We start from the raw sequence: 23,777 nt of genomic DNA, 5'->3' as shown, positions 1-23,777 counted from the left end.
TAATAGAGTTTCAAGGCAAGAGTTTATGCCTTAGAAATTGCCTGAGTTTGAATTTCCTCATTTGGCATGAAAAGATTGCCATTTCTCTCATTCATTAGTCCATATAACTTCGCCAAAATGCCATGAATTCTTTTTATCCATTCAGAGGCTCAAACCCTCTTCCTCCACCATTCCTAATGTCCTGTTAACTATACATGAATTTGGAGGAAGCATTGCCTTTTGATGTTGGAGTGATCAACCAACAATAATGTTATTTTACCTCTTTACATCACCGGGGCTAGTTTCCATCCAAATCAGTGAACTTTAAACCAATCTTTGTGGGTATTTTCTGCAAATATTGGCATACTTCTGGAGACAGCGTGTCCTAACCTCTGTTTACTAGTATCTATCACTTAAGAGAAAGCTTCACTGTAGAACTGTATATTTTTTTACTGTGGTAAAGCAAATAAAATAACATGCAAGCTAAAATGGGAAATATAAATTGCAAAATTCTGAGACACGTCTTGCTATATGTGAGTCCCCAGTATAACAGAATTCTATAATCTCCTGGACACTATTTTTTATGAATGGCATCAATAGTAGAAGTGTATTTTATGTAATGATGAGAGCCTGGCTGTGATATTACCTTCTTACATAAGACTGCTTGATGATCGAAGAGGAAAAGTACCATTTCCTTGCTCTTGCCTTGTGGTTTCATGATCACAATTAAGTCACCACTTTGAATAAGCTCAGTACTACGATCCAAAAGATCTTCACCCTAACCAAAAAAAGTGATTGTTCACCTTAAACTTTGGCAAATGACACATCAGTTCTACATTTAGAAGCAGAGAGAGAAGCGGCTGCAAGTCTTAACCAAATGTAAATTACATAACTGAAGATATAAAGAGAAAGGTTTTGAATTATCTACATGCCTAAGGAGCTACATTTTGGAAGGTGACAGGGTCTGAACTCAAGCACATATGACCAACAGGGTTGGTTGCTAGCACAGAACTTTGATGTAAAGGTGAGGCAATGTGTTTCAACAGGGCAGCACACAAATGGCATAGTGAGTAGAGCTGCTTCTGCACAGCTCCAGCGGCCTGGGTTCAAACCTGACCTCCGGTGCTGTGTAGAATTTGCATATTCTCTCAGTGATCGCATGGGTTTTCCCTGGGTGCTCTGGTTTCCTCCCACATCCCAAAGACGAGTGGGTTGGCAGGTTAATTAGCTACTGTAAATTCCACTCATGTGTAGGTGAATGGTAGGTGGGGAGACTATGTTACAGGGAAAATTAGTGGGGAAAGGGATTGGTCTGGGAGCCAGCTGAGACACAATGGGACAACATGTCATAAGCAGATATGGATTTGATGGGAACAACCTCAAGCTTCCTTATATGTTGTAAGGAAATATGGAGAAATAATGTAAAAGCTTATTATCTGATCTGCACTTGTTTCTTGAGATGCTGTGTTAGTGGAGTTCCGTCCTGATATGTAACAACTTGCTTTACATAGGACATTTAGACCAAAGCACATCTGCATGATCTGCATAACTGGAAATCAACAGAGAAGTGGATGCTGAACAGAAAAGCCTAGAGAATACCTTCCAATTTAAAATTTTACTTTGCCACCTTGGAATTTTTTCAAGGTTTTCGACTCGTCTTTTGCGCTCATTAATCACATTGGCGATATTCTTCATGGCAATCGTAGCAGCTTCCACGTTTTTGGCATCCCTCCATGAATGAAAAAATGCCAGTTAGCACACCATATAAATACTTAATATAAATATAGGATTAAAGCATAAACATTAAAACAGGAATATAATGGTCGTTCTTCTCAGGTACTTAAGACTCCGAGGTGACAGACAGGAAGCATGCTCCTATTATGAGCTGGAAGGATGCCATACTCTAAATTGGGAAAAGCAAACTATAGAATCCAGATCTGCATCTGCAATGGCCATTAGGTTCTCAGGACATTGCACATTAGGAGCCTCATACTAGTCTGAGAGACTATGAGTTGCTTTGGGCATGTCCATTCAGATAAATCAGTCCTGCCTGTTTCCTTAAACATTAACTTTGTAAAAATATCTGCCTTAATACTGAGTGCACCTCTTGACCCCACGTGTCAAAATTTCAAGTCAAAATCTCTGACAAAGGAACAAAGCAATATCTCTGTCTTTTCTCCGATCTGCTGACTGTTTCCAACACTCTCTGTTTTTGTTCCTTGATTACTAACATATTCACAGTTCACTACACCTCCAAGTTTTGTGGCATCTACCAATTGGGAAACTGTGCCCTGTACAGGTTGCAAGTCCAAGTGAGTAATATATATTAAGAGATGCAGTGGTCATACAATTGACCCTGGGGGTAACTCCGCTGTACAATTCCCTCCAGTACAAATAGACCTTTCACTACTACTTTCTGTTCTCTGTTAGCTGGACAATTTTCTAAGTACGCTGCCTCAACACCTTTTATTCTAGGGTATTAAATCTTGAGAGCTTCTATTATGTGGTACCTTTTGGAAGTCCATGGTTGTCACATCAACTGCATTTCTCCGTTACTTCAAAAAGTTAGGCAGTGTTTGCATTAAACAAATCCATACTAGTTCAAATGACTGCTAATACTGTCCCTCAATATTGTTAAGAAAGCCCGCCTCTATCAAGATGTGACATTGTAAATTGGTTGTCGTATTGCGACAGATTTAAACATTTTAACTGAATCACTGGAATCTAGAATAGTATAGTTTTAATAATAATTGCTTTCAGCTTAGTATCTATGGCAAATGGATAGCATTTTCCTTTGTATTGGGACTTAAGAATGGGGATTCTGTCTTTGGGATTTAGTAAAACAAACTGCTCAGTGCACTAAAAGTCTTAACAAGATTTCTAGCCCCATTACAACACCAAAGCCACTGTTATCAAAATTACTAAGTAATTGTGATAAAATCTACCATTTCTTGTCATTCTTAACCTCCTCTGGTCCTTCATGTATTTGAGCATACTGTTGACCCCAGTGTTTCTCCTCCATTTTCCAGCTGTGTGACACCATAATCACAGTGCTTCATTCTTATCTATCCGCGTTCTAGCCAGAAAATTGTTTGCTATTTCTTCTCTTCCCAAGCCTACACCACTGTCATAAAACATAGAACACAGAACAGGATAGCACAGGAACAGGCCCTTCGGCCCATGATGTTGTGCCAAACCAATTAAACTAGTAATTAAATGCCTAACGTAACTAATCCCTTCTGCCTACACAGTGTCCATATCCCTCCATTCCCTGCACATTCACGTGCATATCTAAGAGCCTCTTAAACACCTCTATCGTATTTGCCTCCACCACCACCCCTGGCAGCGCACACCAGGCACCCACCACTTTCTGTGTAAAAAAAAACTTGCCCTGCACATTTCCTTTGAGCTTACCCCCCTCTCACCTTAAATGCATGCCCTCTAGTATTAGACATTTTGACCCTGGGAGAAAAATACTGCTTGTCTAACTATGCCTCTCATAACCTTATAAATTTCCATCAGGTCTCCTCTCAGTCTCCGCCATTCCAGACAAAACAACCCAAGTTTATCCAACCTCTCCTTATAGCACCCACCCTCTAATCCAGGCAGCATCCTGGTAAATCTCATCTGCACCCTTTCTAAAGCTTCCACATCCTTCCAATAATGGGGCAACCAGAACTGAATGCAATACTCCAGATGCAGCCTAATTAGAGTTTTCTAAAGCTGCAACATAACTTCCTGACTCTTGAACTCAATGCCTCGTCTATTAAATGCAAGCATGCCATATGCCTTCTTTACCACCCAATCAACCTGTGCAGCCACTTTCAGGGAGTTATAGACTTGGATCCCAAGATCCCTCTGTACATCAACACTGTTAAAGTTCTTGCCATTTACAGTGTACTTTCCCTTTACATTTGATCTCCCAAAGTACAACACCTAACAATTGGCCAGATTAAACTCCATCTGTTATTTCTCTGTCCATATTTGCAATTGATCTATATCCCGCTGTACCCTTTGGCAATCTTTTACACTATCCACAACACCACCAATCTTTGTATCATCTGCAAACTTACTAGCCCACCCATCTACATTTTTATCCAGGTCATTTATATATCTCACAAATAGCAGAGGTCCCAGTACGAATCCCTGCAGAACACCACTAGTCACAGACCTCCAGCCAGAGTAAGTCCCATTGACCACTTTCCCTTGTCTTCTATGGGTAAGCCAATTCTGAATCCAAATGGCCAAGTTACCGTGGATCCCATGCATCTTAATCTTCTGCATGAGCCTCCCATGAGGGACCTTGTCAAATGCCTTACTAAATTCCATGAAGACAACATTGGTATTGGTTTATTATTGTCACCTGTACCAAGGTACACTGAAAAACCTGTCCTTGCATACCGATCGTACAGATCAATTCATTACACAGTGCTGTTACATTCAGTTAGTACAGAGTGCGTTGAGGTAGTACAGAGTGCATTGATGTATTACAGGTAAAAACAATAACAGTACAGAGTAAAGTGTCACAGCTACAGAGAAAGTGCAGTGCAATAAGGTGGAAGGTCACAACAAGGTAGATCGTGAGGTCAGAGTCCATCTTATCATATAAGGGAACCGTACAATAGTCTTATCACAGTCAGATAGAAGCTGTCCTTAAGTCTGGTGGTACGTGCCCTCAGGCCCCTGTATCTTCTACCTGATGGAAGAGGAGAGAAGAGAGAATGTCCCGGGTGGGTGGGGTCTTTGATTATGCTGGCTGCTTTGTAGAAGATAATGGGAAGGGAGCTCTGGTGAACAAAGGGTTACTCAGTCTCTGTCTCTCTGTTGGTAAGCAGCTTGAACCTGCTTGTGAAGTTTAGCAACAAATTATCAGCTACGCTGAGCTTCAAGGCCACAAGAACAGGGTTGTTTGTGACTGTCTGTGAAAGATGTGTTAACCTGTCTGGGACCAATGGTTGCATGAGCTGGTCAAGCATACCCAAATATGGGTATGCCAGTGCAGTAGGTGGACACCCACCGGAGAAAATGTATTTAAGTTTGTTAGCACCCTGTATTCCTTGAGTCAGGCCACGTGCAGCGAAAAGCAGCACTGGTTGTTTGCTCTTCCATGTACCCCCACTCCCGCTAGCGTTAAACAATAAAGGACTTTTTGTACACTCCTTGGTTCTGTTGTTGTCTGATTTATTACAGAGCGTGGGTCGACTTTTACAGGTTCACCAAGACAGCGAGAGGTAAAGACAGAGTCCAAGGAGGGGAGGCTGGTGGCTGTGATGCGCTAGGCTGTGTCCACAACTCTCTGCAGTTTCTTGCAGTCCTGGGCAGAGCAGTTGCAATACAAAGCCGTGTTACCTTCCAGATAGGATGCTTTCTATCGTGCATCGATAGAAGTTGGTGAGAGTCAAAGGGGACATAACTTCCATGACTCTTCCTTCATTAATCACCTTTGTCACCTCTTTGAAAAGTTCAATCAAGTCAGTAAGACGTGACTAGACCCACACAAAGCCATGCTGACTGTCCCTAATTAGGTCATTGTTTTCCAAATGCTCATAAATCCTATCCCTAAGAATCGTCTCCAATAGCTTCCCTACCACTGACATGAGACTCACTGGTCTATAGTTTCCAGGATTATCCTTATTTCCTTTTTTGAATAACAGAACATTAGCTACTTGCCAGTCCTCCGGGACCTCACCTGTGGCTAGAGAGGATATGGAGTTCTTGGACAAGGCCCCAGCAGTCTCCTCTCTTGCCTCTCTCAATAACCTGGTGTATATCCCATTAGGCCCTGGAGACATCCACCTTAATGTTCTTTAAGAGACCCAGCACTACCTCCTTCTTTATCTCAAAATGCTCTAGCCTATTAGCATGCTGCAGACTGATCTCCCTGTCCTCCATGTCCTTCTCCTTAGTAAATACTGATGCAAAGTACTCATTTATGACCTAGCTCATATCCTCCACCTCCAAGCATATGTCCCCTCCTTTATCCTTGAGTGGTCCTACCCTCTCCCTAGTTATCCTCTTGCTCTTGATGTATGCATAGAATGCCTTAGGATTCTCCTTAATCCTGGTTGCCAAAGAATTTTCATGGCCCCTCCTGGCTCTCCTAATTCCCCTCTTGAGTTCTTTACTAGCTTCTTCATAATCCTTGAGGACCCTGTTTGATTTTAGCTTCCTAAACCTTACATATGCTTCCTTTTTTGTCTTGACTAAATTCACCACCTCTCTCGACATCCAAGGTTCCCTTCCCATGCCATCCTTGTTCTTCCTTCTTACTGGAACATACCCATCCTGTACTCTGTGCAGTTGGTCTTTAAACACCCTCCACAAGTCAGATGTGGTCTTGCCCAAAAACATCTGTTCCCAATTAACTCTCCCTAGTTTCTGCCTAATACTCTCATAATTTGTCCTGCTCCAATTTAATACTCTCCTGCAAGGTGCATACTTATCCTTACCTAAAGCTCTCTTAAAACTTAAAGAGTTGTGGTCACTGTTACCTAACTGTTCTCCCACTGAAAGGTCAGTCACCTGGCAAGGCTCATTAACAAACACCAGGTCCAGTATGGCCCCTCCTCTCGTTGGACTATCCACATACTGATTTAAGAAACCCTCCTGGAACAAATTCTGCCCCATCTAAATTTTTTGCCCTAAGGAGGTCGCAATCAATATTAGGGAAGTTGAAGTCACCTACGACAACAACCCTGTTGTTTTTACACCTTACCCTAATCTACCTAATCCACCAAGGTTCAGTCTTCAGTCCCCTTCCTTTTCTTATCACATGATGCTTCATTGGTAGCATCATCTTGAAACGAAGTGTGAGTTTTCACATGTATGCTGACAGCATCCAGCTCCACCTTCTCACCATTGCCCCATGACCTCACCATCACCTCCCCATGACCTCACCACCACCGCCGTGCGACCTCACCACCAGCTCCCCTGACCTCACCACCACCTGCCCATGAGCTCAGCACCACTGCCGTGTGACCTCATCACCAGCTCCCCCTGACCTCACCACCAGCTACCCTGACCTCACCACCACCTCCTGTGACCTCACCACCACCTCCCCGTGACCCCACCACACCATCCCGTGACCTCATCACCACTTTCACCTGATCTCACCACATTATCAAACAACTTGCGTTATATCTCAGTCTGGATGAACAAATATTTCCTCTCATTAAATATTGGGAGAACCAAAGCTACTGTCTTCATCCCCCTCCCCAGCATCTCTCAGAAACCAAACTACACCATTCACAACCTTTGTGTCACACCTGATCCTGAAATGATGCATGGAACACACCTTGACATCGTCAGTAAAGTTCTCTATTGTCAACTCCATAATTCTGGCTGAGTCTGCTCCTTTCTCACTTCATCTGCCCCTGAAAATCTTCCCTGTGTCTTATTGACTCCCAACACGACTCTTCCAATGCATTAGTATGTGAGCTCCCTCATTCTATTCTCTGCTATTCAAGACCCTTCTACCTTATCCTAACTTGCATCCTTTTCACCTATCGCCCCGTAGGTAGTACTCAAAGATCTACATTGGTTCCTAGTTAACTAACACTTTGATATAAAAAAAATCTTGTCCTTTTTAAGTCCTTGGGACAGTTTCTGTCACCTCGATGGTGACTTAGAAATCAAATTTTTTGTTGTTGTTGCTGAATCTCTTTGACCAAACATATTTTCAGCAGCCGTAATATCTCCTAGTATGACCATACACATATGTTTGGTGGTACTCTTGTCAAACTGGTTCAGGATGCTTTGCTCAACTAAAAGCACCATATAAATGCAAATTATAGTTTAAGCACTTAAATACCATACCCCTGATTTGAGCCCAAAATATGACTTAAGTGACGGATGAGACAACAGCCAGAAATAGTTTTAAGACAATTAATATAGGCCAGCAAACACCTGATGGGTGAAAACAATTGGTGCAAGTAAAGATACAAGTAACAGAGTTTGAATGGTCACCTGAGGTCATTTAAAATAGCATAAATTTTCCCAGTCATGCAATTAAATGTTATGTTTGCCTTTGATACTGATCTCCAGCTGCTGATTGTAGCTGGCCTATAATGATAGGATGTGCCTGCATTGCTTTATTGCAAGCATTCACAAAGGCATTCTAATGAATATTTGGTTGAGTAACTGGTTCAATGAGATTTTCTCTCACTTCAAGGGTAGAACCACATGGCAAGGCAATATGTTTCTTACTCAGTTACCTAGACAGCAGTTAGAGTCACTGATCAAAAGAACTCTTATTAAACAGTTAATCTGTGTCCCAAGCTGGTAACCTATCTATTGAGCTAAGTGCTTCAAGCTTAATAAGAATGAGCTGACGTGAAGCTCTCCCATATCCCTCTCTCTGCAACTTCTTAACAGGAAGGCTGCATTCAAGAAATTGCTGATCAGAAAAATGTGGAAAATCTTAGGCTTTTTAGAAGCATTATCTGGTGTTATCAAGGACAGCTTCTATCCCACTGTCATCAGACTCTTGAACGGACCTCTCATACGCTAATACATGTACTCTTGATCTCCCAATTTACCTCATCGTGGGCCTTGCACTTTATTTGTCTATGGGCTCTGCACTTTCTCTGTAACTACAGCATTATCTTCTGCATTCTGTTTTCATTTTCACTACCTTGATGTACTTATGTATGACTTGATCTGTCTGGATGGCACACAAACAAAAGCTTTTCACTGTATCTTGGCACAATGAAAATAATAACCAATAATCAATTCCAATTGTAGTGTTGTGTGGTATTAATAACAGTAAGAATACTTTCAATGGTGTCAGAGAAAGTGATTCAAAAATCTAATTGTTAGATTTAATTGTGACCCATTCTATGGGATTTTGGCTCCTGTGGTAATAAGACTGTGTGGTGTTCTGGTACTTACCTGTGGCAGGGGATGGTGGCCTTTTGAAGTTCCAACAGCTGTAATGGATATTTACAGATCTTCTGCACTGGCATTATCAGAAAGGCATTCAGTGGGAGGTTGGTCATGTGCTGGTGCAGTCGGCAGGCCTCAAAAAATAAAGCATAGTCTTGCATGTTGGTGAGTTTTGAGAGTTCAGCTGTAGCATTGGGGTGGTTGTTGCAGTATTCAGAGTAGATCAGGAAATTTTGATGCTGGAAGGTAAGAAATGAGCAATGAACAGAGATAAGGCACAATTACAGGGGAACTCCACTCCATTTGCACTTGTCACTGGTGTTGAAATAAATGAAAGTGAAAGCAAAGCACAATCTTATATACACCACAAAGCTAACTCCACATTGTGATATTATTATGACTGATGAACATATTCAGATCCTTAATGACTAGTGGAATATGATCTTTCTCATCAAACTTTAATACTGAAGCAGTACCCTCTTTCAGAATGTAGTTCAAGACACAGTTTGAAACACATATAAGATTTTATTGGAAAACCTCAACTGTCCAGGCAGCATCTGCGGGAAGAGAAACAATTAGTTTTGGATCTTCAATCCTTAATTTGAAGTTCTGATGAAAGGTCGCAGATCAGAAATGTTGACTTATTCCAGCATTTGCTGTCTTTATTTCAGATTTCCAGCATCTGAAGTTTTATTTGCTTTTGTTTTTGTTTCTTGATTAAATTATATTGGTTGAATTCAAAGCAATTGAACTGAATTTAAAAGCAAGTGGTGGCCAATGTTTGAATACATTTAGTGGTGGTGGTCAAAAATCCCCACTTGAACAGTAATAGCCTTGGCAATTCTAATAATTTCAAACTAATCCGATTTGCATGGAAGAGTTAGACCCCTGTCTATTTTCAGCTGCAGTTCCAACCAACTAAATTAAGCATAGCCCAAAAGTTCGGTTGGGCAGACTGTTTCACATGTAACTTTCATCTTACCAGCCTGCTCTGGGTAAGATGAAAATTGGCACGGAATAAAATGGGAGAATTGATGATTAAGTTTAAAGCTGATTTTAATTACAAAAGCAATCTTTCACATCATGGACCAAAATCTTTCAATGACTTTAACAGTCATCGCATTAACCCCTTTTTAATTTGCATCCTGCACCATGTTTCCTGCTCCTGTGAATATCACCCCTTGTTTATCTACACAACAACATTCAATGGACAGCTCTTGAATGATGGGAGCTCCTGATGACAGTTTTAAAGAAAGTCCTAGGTTACAAGTATCTCAGGCTGGAGTTTAAGGCTGTTCTATGTGTAATCATTCAAGGTTAAACCACTCTTTTATATTGGCATCTTATGTAAAATTATTTTCATAACATTATCATCCAAAGACATCCATTAGAATCCAACCAACCATCTGAATATAAAGCATTTTTTTCCTTTCTATCTCCATCCCAACATCTCAGTAATTGACTCCTTTCTGTCTTCACCAAAGACTCAGAAGGGAAATGTTGGCTGCATCAAATGACTTGCAGCTAAATGTGATTAAGCTGAGGCAGGACACTACTTCTAGCAGCTACACCTAACAGTTCGTGCAGTGGTTCTTAAAATTCATGAACATCTTTTACTCAATTCACCTATAAATTCCCAATCTGGAGGATATTCTGAGGAGTCCTGATGAAGGGTCTCAGCCTGAAACATCAACTGTTTATTTCCCTCCACAGATGTATCATGACCTGCTGAGTTCCTCCCGCTTTTTGTGTGTATTGCTGGAGGATATTCTGGCTGCTTTCTCAAGCTTGCTACTGCTGCAATAGGAGTCTGGGGCAAAGATTCTTCCCGTATTTCTTTCTACAAAGTTTGTTTTAAAAGAGATGGATGTCAGGTGTAATTTTTATCTTTGTTATATTGGTGTTAAACAGGCAAAGTGCATCACATTAAAACATTTGCCAGATGCTACAATGGGTATTGGACCGAGTTTTGGTTTATCATTTGGGGCAGTAATAGTAAAAAATTAACCCTGCCCATGCTGAAGGAATAAAAAAAATGACTTATTTAATGACAGGAATTCATCAATAATGTCTGCATTGGCTGAAGCAAAATAAAAGATTTTTTTTATTTTTGCATTTGGTGTTAATTTTATTCAGCTTTTATGTGTATTTATTTGGCAATTTGCACATAGCACTGCAGGCAGAGCATTTAGTTCAGAGATAGCATTCCTGTTTCATAGCAGATGCTGAGCATTGGATTGTTTTTCAGATTTTGTTATTCTTATGTGTGGCAATATGCAGAAGTCTGAGAGGATTACACGGCTGTGACATCAACAGGGCAGATCATAGCTGATGAATATTGGGTCCAAGAGTCCACCTCCTTATTCAATAGAATCCAAGGTTATGGAAAGAAATGGAGAAATGATGCAAAAGCAAGCAGGGAGAATTAGAATTAAACTTGTTGCAGGAAGTGTATTAGAGATAGAAAGAAGGATTGAGTTAAGAGAGACTGGTAAGGGGACAAAGAAAAGGTAATGGAAAAAATTAGGAAACCTCTAAATTTGATGAGAAGCTTGCATTTTTCTGACGCTAAGGTTATGCAATACAAATTATCCAGCAGTCTGTGGTAATTCACAGTTCCACATTGGGCCTTTTCTCTTAATACAAATTGCAAATTATTTTTATGCATTAATAGTATCAGAATTTTTGAACTTTTCCAGCAATTTTAGGGTATATATCATTCACTCCCTATGAAGAATGCCCAAGTCTGAAATTTGCAAGCTGTAGTGCAAAGATTATTTGAAAAAACTGTCTGATTCATTTTCTTTCATGCAGAGCGATGAAGTGCATTCTGGACTTCTCATAACAGACTGTCCCTGGGTTACAAGTGCCTGACTTATGGACTCCCTCTATGTATGAACAAGTTCCCATAATGTTATTAAAGTCAAACCTAGTTTCTTCTCTCTCCACTTTTAGAAATTGTTCTTTATTATCTGTTTTATGTGATTTTTATGTATTTTCTGACTTATGGACAAAATTGACACGGATGTTTGTAAAAACAGAACCAATTTGGTACCTGGGTACAGCCTGTATTCATCAAGGGAACTTCCACAAGTGAGTAGACTGAACAAGTTGGCAGTAAAAAATTGGTTGTGCAGCACATGCCATTTGGTCACTGCAGGAGTTGTAATTGGCATGCAATGAAAGCATGAGCATTTTGTAGAATGGATTGTGCCCACCACTTTATTGAGAAGGACACTAAAACAGGGGACACTCTTGCACATAAGAAGCATGCTCAACAGGTGAATTGTGATGTTAATCTATGTACAATGTCAGTTTGATAGCTGTGTTGTCAAATTGAACCTGATTGATCCAGCAGACAACATATATCATGCAGAGTGCTTAGTGTTTAGCATCAAGAAGGACACTGACACATCCTATGTAAGTAGCTGATCAGATTATTGCTTATGGAGTGAGTTGCTGATTGCCTTCTGGAGTGTTGGTATCATTCACATTTCCAGACCTCGTTGCAAGGGTTCAAGGCTTCAGCAAAGCCCAGTTGTTCCCAGAGATGGTTGCTTTGGTTATCATTCTCTCAGGAGTGCAGCACGATGAGGAGAACGAGGAGAGGGCACACGAACAGGGTGGAGGAAGTGGAGGGGGAAGTCCTTCAGCCACATCCACCAAAGGCATACAGGGAACAATTCTCAATGAGCGGTATTTCATGAGATGAATCCTTCAGTAAAGAGGAGTCGTCAGGAACATGCTACATATTGCAGCAATGTCTTCCACAATAGATCAGGGCCAGAACCACTTTGTGGTGGTTCACATGGTGTACTAGGGTACTTCAGGCTAAAGTGGGGGGGAGGGGAGCACAATACAACATTTCAAAGCTTACAGTACGTTGTTGCATAATAGAGGTCACAAGAACTGTACTCCCAGAGTATAGAATTCACTCACTCTCTCCCAGAAAAGAGCATTGGTGAAGTGAGCACACAACCTTGCAAGGATTCTGGGCTTCCCAGTCATGCTCTGCAATCACATTGGTATGAAGGGATACATGTGAACGCTGAGATCTATCGCAAACACAAGGACTTCCACTTACTGAATGTTTGGCATGCATGACCCATCATAATGGTCATTTCCCAGTGTCCAGGAAGCAGGCATGGGGTGTCCTGTCTAAACCATACCAAAGCAAAGAGTGGCAGATGAGTGACAAGGGGTATCCCCAACACATGACTTTCGACTCTTGTGTGCAACTTATGTATGTAATGGTGTCTGCCGTGAAAGCCATGGTGCTGTCCACATTCTGACAGAGCAGACTACTTCTGTGGCCTGGATCACTTTGAAGAAGCCTTGCAGTTTACAGTGGAGCATGCCTCCAAATTTCGTGTCTCAAGTGTGCTGTACACTGCATAAACTCACTGTCATGCAGGCTCAACTGTTGCAAAGAAGGACAAGAAGGAAGAGGAGGGTGAGAGAAGACACTATGTGGAGAGCCCATTTCTGTCCAAGCCATCAAAGATCCAGTGATCACATTCCACTCTTAATGAAAACAGTCTTAATCCCCCATTCCTGTACCGTTCCAAAGTTACCTTTCCTCTCTTCATGACCTACAAACAATGGCAAAAACAACAGATATAACACAATGTTTCATTCTGTACGTTTATGCATCAAACTTTGCCTAAAACCATACAAACATAGATTGACCACCCATGTCATGCCTTTTCCTGCTCTTGAGTTCTTCACCCATACTACATGTATAATAGCAGTGATTAATTAGATAAACAGTTTACTATAATTAAAGTAGTCGTTAATTTTAGGGTTGCACATGTCTACTGAGGATTGATAATTGGAAAAGTATAGGTTCTGAAGAGCTGGAACAAAATCTGCTTATAGAATATTCTTAAACTGCAAGAAGAGGAAACGTCTCCTAAAACTTAATTTGTAACATTCACAGGATATTGATGGGATGTGTTCTGCAGGATTCTGTAAACTTGCAAAGTATGTAATGCATACACACATATACTGTATATATTTTATCTGTTCACAGTCAATGCTGTTTCATATTACAGCAGAGAACATCTGTAGCAAATTGTTAACTTATAAATGATTCCACTGAAGCAAGGACAATGACAAGTTTACTTTTGTGTGAGTAACGCTGGAACTCGACATAGTATTAACAATAATATACATTATCAAAATGCATAATATAGTACAGAAAATCTGTTATCTCCATGTGGAAGAGTATTCCAATTAGTACCATTCCCTCCTCTTTCCCCAAGGCTCTGCAACTATCTCAAAGTATTTATGTAATTTCCTCTGAAGATTACTATAATACTTGCTTGCACCAGCTTTTGATGTAGTACATTCCACATCACAAGCTCGCTGTGTAAAGTACATTTCCTCTTGTTGCCTCTAGTTCCAGATGAAGAACACTTGCTTTTAAACAAAACATCCGCAGAGATAAAAGTTAATTGACTAAGTATATTTATTGGATTAGATTGGCTTTTGTTAGACATTAACTGTTGAACAGCAGAGGAGTGAAACAAGAGGCATATGCTTATTATTTGTAATATTCCTTCATGAATTTTAAAAAACTACATTTTATTCCATGTCAAAGACACATGTCTAGAAACTGAAAAGAACATATTTATGTGCATTTAAAAGTTGGTTTGCAGAAGGCAAACAAGCATTTTGTTTAATAGCCTGCTGCTGGATTATTCAGTATCCTACAAAGCCCAAGGCATTAGGCATGCTGCACAGGCCTTGCACTAGGAATGGTCTTTCCTTTGCGCAAAGGAAATCAGGTAAATCCATATTAGATTGTTTTATGTTCTTATATTAGCAGGTTGGGATTAGGAGGTGGGGTGGGGTGGGGGGGGGAAGCGGTCAGCTCCAATTTAATAAAGGGGTCAGCTGGAAAACTGGAAAGGGAGTTAGTGGGAGGGAATAGTTGGCAGCTGTGGGACAGGGTGGGTGAGTAGGAAATTAAGAAAGAAAGCACACTAGAGTCTGGTTATTAATTAACTTTTCAAAGAAATAATCATTTTCTGAAAGGAAGCCTCTGAATAATCAGAGAACATGAAATTGTGTGTGCAAAATGATTGTGTTACTTCGTGTTATTCTGAACTATAATTCCCTACGTGAAACTATGTTTAAGGTGGCAATTTAATTAACATGACACTAAACATAAGAATAAAAGAAAACTTAAATTGAGAACTTTATTTATTCATTAGCACCTTCATGACTTCTTCATTCACAAGTGCCTTCTGATTTGGCTTGGAAAGCCTGTAACTATGATGCAGTCCCACCAGCCCTGATCCTGATGGAGACTGCAGCCTGCTGGCTGCCTTGTTTCACTAAGAGGATACACAGCAGTCCGAGATGGATGTTCACAAGTTGCTCCTGCTAGTGATGGACCAGCTTCAACTGCCGTGTAATGCTGTGTTCTGGGATATGTGGTTAGGGGCAAAGACAAGTGAACTTCCCAAGAGCCAGGGGTGGAGGAGAAATGTTGAGCTCCTGAGAGAGGACAATAATGTCATGCTCTACAATGGGATTGAATCTCTGCTGTCACCAAGATTGTTATTTGTATTGTTAAAACCTGCAGACCCATGCCAACTCGGATTAACATCCAAGCTACCAGATTTTCCAGTGTTTCCCTGGGAGTCATCTCTCTGTTCTGGGTGAATAACAATCTACTCCCACTGGGGACCTCTCAGAGCCCATGGGGTATCTGTTCATGGATTAGAGAGATGAGTTCATGGTGAGCTCTCAATGTTTCTACAGAATAGCAATCTGCACACAGGTGCCATCTCTCTGTTCATGTTGATAACCAGTCTGTTTCCTCATTCTATGGAAAAGGTGTCGTCTCTCTGTTCCTGCAGAAGGACAAACTACTTCTGGTAACAAAGGCTGGAACTCTAATACCACCACTCTGAGTCTGCATGGAGGCATAAGACTGAATGACCTGCACTGGCCCTTTCTGACCACTGCCCCCTGACCCAATCGATGCTGTAGAGTGGAATTGTTGTATGGGAGTGTCTTCCATCTCTAGATAAGAAGGGGTGCTTTCCTGGCTCTGCACAACCACCTTTGAGAGGTGGTCAAATGACTCCTCCATGCTTCTTCCCATCTCTTGCACTGGGTCAGGCAGACCTGACAATGAACCAGTTGTCCATTACACAGCAGCCTTCTCTCATTATCCTGGTCCTTATCTGAGCCGGATGGGGCAGTACTGGTGTGTGGACCCTTGTCTCCCTCTGCTTGCTTCCTGACTGTAACCCACTCATTCCTCTTCCTATACCACACACCATTCCAACCTATTTTCTGTGTCACTGGTGCCAGTAACTGGGGTGGTGTCAGGTGTAGTGATGCAATACCCTCATCTTCTGCACTTATCATCTTCCTTGGTCTCCCTTGCCTGCCTCTCCACCCCCTCCTCATTCTCCCCGCCTTGTGTTGGTGGCGGAGCTGCGACGAGGAGGAACTGGTTGTGTGACAGTGAACAAGGCGGACTCTCAGGACAGTATGCAATGATAAATAACTATGGATGAGGATAAACAAGTTGTGTGCATAGTGCTTCTGCAGGAATGAGCTCGTGCACATGAACAGCACAATGATTCCAGGTGAATGGATTGACAATAGGAGATATCTTTACTGGATTCTGGACTAACAGCCCACACTGGCCTCTACTTGGGCCTGGGGAGCCCGAGCACCAATTCCAAGTAGGACCATCCCTTCCAGCCTTGTGAGGTGCTGAGAGCTCAAGTAGCCTCCTCCCTCATCATTGCCCTCTGTGCAGTTATTTGAGGTGGAAGAGAAAGAGGAAACAATTTATTGAAATGAACCAATGATATTCCCAGAAATGGTGGCTGTGTATATGGGTTTTGTGAATGCAGGTAGGGTGGGGGTGAGTGGTGGTGGGTAAGAACGTGAGTGTGTGCCTAAGTTTGTGTGAATCTTACTGCTACAAGCAGAATCCTTGAGGATGAGTTTCAAGTGTCAGAACTCACTGCCTGGCATAACTTGTGAAATAATTCTTTATTCTCTGCATTGACCTGTGCTTCTGGGGCTATCGCTCTCGGGTGCCGGGCACAACCTCCTGCTGTCCTCTCCCCAGGGCCTCCTAACCCCTCTGGTACATAGCACGTCACCTGAAGTAAACTGGGGGACTTGATCCTTTTTCCCAGCTGCCTCTCTCATCATGGCAGCCATTGGTGAGGTTGGGTTATCAAGGGAATGTCATTTTGAGGGCAGAAGCCCTGTGGTGATTGCTGCATGGTTAATTGTCAGTCATTACTTGAAAATCATAGAGTATTTCCATATTTACTGTATGCAAACCTTGAAGAAAGCACCAAGTGCAATTATAGTCCATGGGGTTAATTCAGCATTACATAACATATTACAATTATTTAATGCTCCCATAAAGGAGCAAGTAAATTTCTCTCTTATCATTCTTTAACCCTCTAAACATCTGAGATCAATTATAGTTTTGACAGAGCAAGAGATAAAGTACATAATTAACATATTCATTGGCCAAGAGAATTGTTTTCATTTCAAAAATAATAAAGATAGCTAATGCATTTCTCAGATCTTTACTGAAGAGTGTAAGGGAAAATATAGTGCTAGAAAAGTACCCTTTGATAACTGGTTAACAAAGAATAAGGTAATCTGTGCCATGAATTGATACAAGAGTTTCACTTGTTTATAGGGATTAGGGACATTTGTACAGATCTGTAGCTACTTTTGGTGAGTGGATCTCATTGCTCGGAAGATTGAATGAAACTGAGAATAATTTGTAAGATGGCCTGAAGAATGAAGTGATCTGTTAGTCTAAATGCCTTATTTCCATTTCCTATGTCCCATTATTCATTCAGTGAGTTGAAGTTAGTCCTCCCTTTATGTAAGAAACTGAATTCCTCTCTCTGACTTGTGGTTTCTTCTGACTCATAAGTTCTACACACGTAATGATCCGCTGTAGCCCTCTATCAACAGCAAGGTTTCTCTATGGATTTATTTTGGAAGAAAGAGTTGGCACATTGTTAGCAGGAAGTACCAAATGACAACTCACGTGGTCAAGGAAGCAGATGCCAAACTCACTCAAGTACGGATGTGATGAATTGTACATCTTCTCCAGAACTTTCAGAAATTTCTTCTGAAATTTATAAAGTTCCTCAATGTTGCAAAAGAGAGTGTACAGCCTTTCCTCTGAGAACATTTCAGTTTTCTTCTTGCATTGCCTGTAGTAACCCTGGAGTAAAAATACACAGCAAGAGTCCAACAATTGCTTATCTCACATCAGACCTTAATGAAACAGGTGAATTTTTACAAATAAATTATTAAATGAACCGTTTAATTTAATGACCTTCACAAAGTTACAGTGAACAGGTAAGCATCCAGCTCTTTAATTTTTGTACCTGTTGCAAATTAAAATTTGGCACAATTGGAATTGGATTTGCTTTATTATTGTCACTTATACTGAGGTACAGTGAAAAACTTGTTCATACAGATCAATTCATTTCACAGTGCATTGAGGCAGTACAAGGTAAAACAATACAGAATGCAGAGTAAAGTGTCACAGCTACAGAGAAAGTGCAGTGCAGGTAGGCAATAAGGTGCAAGGTCATAATGAGTATTAGATTGTGAGGTCAAGAGTCCATCTTATCATACTAGGGAACTGTTCAATAGTTTTATAACAGCAGGATAGAAGCTGTCCTTGAGCCTGGTGATATATGTTTTCAGGCTTTTGTATATTCTGCCTGATGGGAGGGGGGAGAAGAGAGAATGTATCGAGTGGTGGGGTCTTTGATTATGCTGGCTGCTTTACTGAGGCAGCGAGTAGTATAGACAGAGTCCATGGAGGGGAGGCTGGTTTCCATGACGTGCTGAGCTGTGTTCACAACACTCTACAGTTTCTTGTGGTCCTGGGCAGAGGTGTTGCCATACCGAGCCGTGATGTATCCAGATAGAATGCTTTCTTTGGTGCATCAATAAAAGTTGGTGAGTGTCAAGGGGGACATGCCAAATTTCTTTAGCCTCCAAAGGAAGTAGAGGCAATGGTGAACTTTCTTGGCCGTGGCATCTACATGGTTGGACCAGGACAAGTTATTGGTGATATTTACTCCTAAGAACTAGAAGCTCTCAACCTCAGCACTGTTAATGTAGACAAGTGTATGTGCACCATCCCCCTTCCTGAAGTCAATGACGAGCTCTTTTGTTTTGCTGATATTGAGGGAAAGGTTGTTGTCATGACACCATGTCACTAAGCTCTCTATCTCCTTCCTGTACTCCAACTCATCGTTATTTGAGATACGACCCACTACAGTGGTATCATCTACAAACTTGTAGATGGCGTTAGAGCAGAATCTGGCCACACAGCCATGAGTCTCTAGGGAGTAGAGGAGGGGGCTGAGGACACAGCCTTGTTCGGCACCAGTGTTGAGAATAATCATGCCGGAGGTGTTGCTGCCTATCCTTACTGATTGTGGTCTGTTGGTCAGGAAATCAAGGATCCAGTTGCAGGGGGAGGTGTTGAGTCCCAGCTCTTGGAGTTTGGTGATGAGTTTGCTTGGAATTATAGTATTGAAGGCAGAGCTGTAGCCAATAAACAATAGTCTAACATAGGTGTCTTTACTGTCTAGATGCTCCAGAGATGAGTGTAGGGCCAGGGAGAAGGTATCTGGCGTAGACCTGTTTTGACAGTAGGCCAGATGCAGTGGGTCAAGGTTGTGTGAGAGGCTGGAGTTAATGCGTGCCATGACCAGCTTCTCATTTCAAGATGGTGGGTGTCAGAGCCAACAGGCAGTAGTCATTAAGTCACGTTACCTTGCAAGGTATAAGGACAGAAATTCTTTCCCCCTTGAAAACCTGTCCTTAAAATATGGCTGTGTGGCAGGTCTATAACTATTTGTCCTGGTGATGTTGGTTTTCCATTCAGGCAAGAAAGTATGGATTTTTTTTTCAGTAGGAACTAGAAAATTATTTACCTCTAGAGATAAAAACAATTGTGGCAACTTCCAGACTAAATCTATCACTCTGGAAATTCGAGCTACTTGTGAATTGCATTTGGGCTGATGATACAACTTCTATGTCAGGTGCATGTGGAATGTTGTAATTCCCTGTGCAACAAGAACTTACACCCCATCATTTTAATCGCTGCCTGTTAATTCCATACTTAGAATAATCATGTTTCAGTAGTGTTGCTTCTGAGCAGGTCCCAGCCTGGGATTAAGAACAGGAGCCTGGCTACTTGACCTGTGTCTGACAGAACCAATCTATATGTGCCAGGTTTGGTTTGGGTCAGGTTAGGGTGCTCTGTCCTAGCCTAGCTCAGAACAGAACATCCCCAGATTATGAATGCCCAACTTATTGACACCCCCTAAAATATAAACAAGCTCCCACAATATTATTAAATTCAAAAGTCCAATGTATATACATACTGTATGTTTGTTCCTAAGAATAACAGAACTAATTTCCCCCCTCTTTCCACTTTTAGTTCTCTCCATAATTGTTCTTTCTTATCAGCCTATGTGCTTCTGATGCCATTCATTACAATACTGTGGAGGTGTGGTTACCATATTGACCAATTTTTGTGTATTTTCTGACTTAACGACTTCTGAACATCCGTAAAACTGATACCCGTTCGTTACCTGGAGATGGCCTGTACTTTATCCAGGTCAGGATGATTTGTTTAATATTACAAGTAAATGAAAAGCATGTTTAAGATTGTTATATTTATAGCGGTGGACAGACTGGGTCTAGAAAAAGTTATAACTATCAGGCTTGAGTTGGGTTCAGATTGGTGAGATCAGATTAAGTTCACTTCGGGATTCAGTTTTATACCTGAGCAGATGTCTATTGATAACCCACTCATTTAGGTTCACTCTCTGATCTTCCAGCTGCCCCTCATGTTGCTGGCACTTTCTTCACCCCTGCCTAACTCAGTATCTCTCTGTAAGAAACTGGAAAATAGTGGGTATTCAAATTAGCAGCAAGGTTACTTCCTTAAATGAAATCTTAAAGTGTTAGGACAGTATTTTCTAACATAGTTTTTGTCTCTGCCTGGCTCTCATCCACTTCATGGACTTTCAATTTCCTCTTCATCATGCACTGTTTGTAGAAATCCGTATTGTTCACAGTTTCCCTCTGCTGCAGAATGTTTCTTTATCAGATGTTAGGCTCCCATTCTTTGTAATATATGGTGACATCCCAAGTTTGTTCAACCTGTCCTTATAGCACACGCCCTCTAATCCAGGCAGCATCCTGGTAAACCTCTTCCGCATCCTCTCCAAAGCTTCCACATCCTTCCTATAATGGGGCGACCAAAACTGAATGCAATACTCCAGATGTGGCCTAACCAGAGTTTTATAAAACTGCAACATAACTTCCTGACTCTTGAACTTGATGCCATGCACCTTCTTTACTATCAACTTGTGCAGCCACTTTCAGGGAGCTATGGACTTGGACCCCAAGATACTTCTGTACTTCTGTACATTAACGCCGTTAAGGGTCCTGCCATTAACTGTGTACTGTCCCTTTACATTTGATTTTCCAAAGTGCAACACCTCACAATTGGCCGGATTAAACTCCATCTGCCATTTCTCCACCCATACCTGCAACTGATCTATATCCCGCTGTATCCTTTGGCAATCTTCTACACCATCCACAATACCACCAATCTATGTGGTTGAATTGCACATATGATTTAAACCATTTATTCATGCAAACTTAAAAAGCAATGTCCCTGTCAGGGAATTTGTAGGCTGCAATCACACACTGCTGAACAGTCATATTCAGCAATGTTGAAAAATGTTAGATTCATTTATTGTTGTAGTGTGAATATACACAATTGTGAAGGTAAGAGCTGAGAAATGAAAAGAATGACAGTTTTAGCTTAGCCTGCCCAGACAAATGTAGGTTAAGCAACACAAATTTAATTCACAGTTAAACTCCCTTAACACTTCACACAACAAAAAGACATAAATGCAAACACCATTATGTCACAAATTTCCTTAGTCCCTTCTGGTGTCTTTGCGTGCACAGGCCACAATCTACAATGGAAATCCGTTTTTATTCTTTCATGGGATTTGGGCATAACTGACTAGGCCAGCATTAATTGCCCATCCCTAATTGCCCTTATACTAAGCAGGTTGCTTGGACATTTTGGAGAGCAGTTAAGGGTCAACCACATTCCCAGGACTCTGGACTCACACATTGGTAAAGCTTCTTTCATTGTTGATTGAGGAACCTACTGAATTAAGAAACAGATCTGGGTGCAGCTTATAAAAAAATGTTTCCCACTTTGACCAAGTGCATTGTGTTTGCATTTATTCCAGACTATCTTGGCATATTTGAAATGTCCAAGTTTTATCGCTCTATTCTTAAATGTCATTTCCTGCAGAACTGTACTCTCATCCCCATTGATTCGTAGCTGTAATGCACACCAAGAGTTGTACTATTTCTTCAACTATTTTTAAACTTTATCCATTTAGATTCTGTATTAATAAAACCTCTAGGGAAGTGTTAAAATAAAGCATAGAACAGTACAGCCCTATGGCCCATAATGTCTGTGCCGACCACAATGCCAAATTAAACTAAACCTATCTGCCTTCACATGATCCATATTCCCTGCATGTTCATGCATCTGTCGAACTGCTTCTTAAATGCCACTTTCATGTCTGTTTCCACACCACCCCGGCGGCGAGTTCCAGTCACCCAACACTCTCCACATCTTGTATCTACGGAGTGTGAGAGGTTGCAGCCTCTATTTGAGTATCTGAAGGGGCTGCTCTTCAAGTTTTGGCTGCACTTCAACGGCACGCTCCTGACCTTCAGTCACCCGGTACAGAGATGGGTGGGTCGGTCTTTGGATCTCCTGGTTGGTTTGCTCCTGGGCCTGGCCAAGGTGATCATTCACGGGTCCAGGCAGAGGGCAGTCAAGGGTTCTGCCCGAGCTGATTGCCTGCTCCTCTTCTGGGTTTACGGCTGTGTCCATGTGTCCCTGGAGAAGGAGCACATGGTATCCATGGGTTCACTGGGGGCCTTCCAGAACCAATGGGCACCATGGGAGCTTGAGTACATTCTGCGTAGAGATGACCGTTTTAATTTGGCACTGTTGACTGTAAATATGTGAACTGTGCAATATTGAAGTATCGTAATAATGTGATTCTATTATCACTGAATAAACCTCCTTTGAAAATGGGAAAAAAAACACTGCATAAAAAACTTGCCCCGCACATCTCCTTTAAACTTACCTCTCTCACCTTGTGTTCGAGTGCTGTTTGATGACAAATTACGAAGAAAATTTGGCAGCAAGAAAAATTCACGTGGACATCCCAAATATAATATAGACACCCTCCTCCTCCTGCATCTTACCTCATAGATGTCCTTTAAGTTCTTAACGTAGTCTCGCTCTCTGTTTAGAATCTCATTGATGATATGGGTTCTCAGTTGATTTTTCTTTTCCATTTCTGCCACAGTAAGTGTTTTTGGTGGAGGTGGTACATTGACAGATTGGCTCTCACTGTATTCACCGTAGAAAACATAATCATCCTTTTCTTCATCATATCCTAACTTCAAGAACATAAAAGGCAGTTACCTTAACATCCAAAGTAAACACAATCTTCTAGAACCAAGTTTATAGCAAGACCTGAGAATGCACTCATACTGATATCAGTTTTATTTCTTGTATCATTTTAGAAGATGATGAAGAACTTGGACCAAGAAATTCATCATTCTGTTCAGCTTCAGGACTGACATTTGATCACCACCATAAAAAGGTGGAAGTATGCTATTAATGCAATATGTCTTTACTTTACCCCACACTTAACTCAAAATGATGATATCCATAAAATATTATGACTTGCATTTAGCTGCAGTTCCTGTCTGTGTGTTTGACTTTCTGTTGCCATATTGTAACAAAGTAATAGGAA

At 41.3% G+C, this 23,777-nt stretch overlaps 1 protein-coding gene across 1 annotated transcript in view; it reads right to left on the bottom strand.

The window, feature by feature from the left end:
• The window catches only part of LOC127571844 (rho guanine nucleotide exchange factor 4-like), a 56,234-nt gene extending 32,921 nt beyond the window's left edge, over positions 1-23,313 (bottom strand). The window contains exons 1-5 of the mRNA XM_052018591.1: positions 23,221-23,313; positions 17,918-18,097; positions 8,869-9,101; positions 1,579-1,708; positions 626-757 (exon numbers count right to left, since the gene is read on the bottom strand). Coding sequence (XP_051874551.1) covers positions 626-757; positions 1,579-1,708; positions 8,869-9,101; positions 17,918-18,097; positions 23,221-23,313 — 768 coding nt within the window. The remainder of the gene's footprint in view (positions 1-625; positions 758-1,578; positions 1,709-8,868; positions 9,102-17,917; positions 18,098-23,220) is intronic.
• Positions 23,314-23,777: the final 464 nt, after the last annotated feature.

This window comes from Pristis pectinata, chromosome 6 (assembly GCF_009764475.1).
Source record: "Pristis pectinata isolate sPriPec2 chromosome 6, sPriPec2.1.pri, whole genome shotgun sequence".
NCBI classification, from domain to species: Eukaryota; Metazoa; Chordata; class Chondrichthyes; order Rhinopristiformes; family Pristidae; genus Pristis; species Pristis pectinata.
This window is presented reverse-complemented; position numbering and strand designations above follow the sequence as displayed.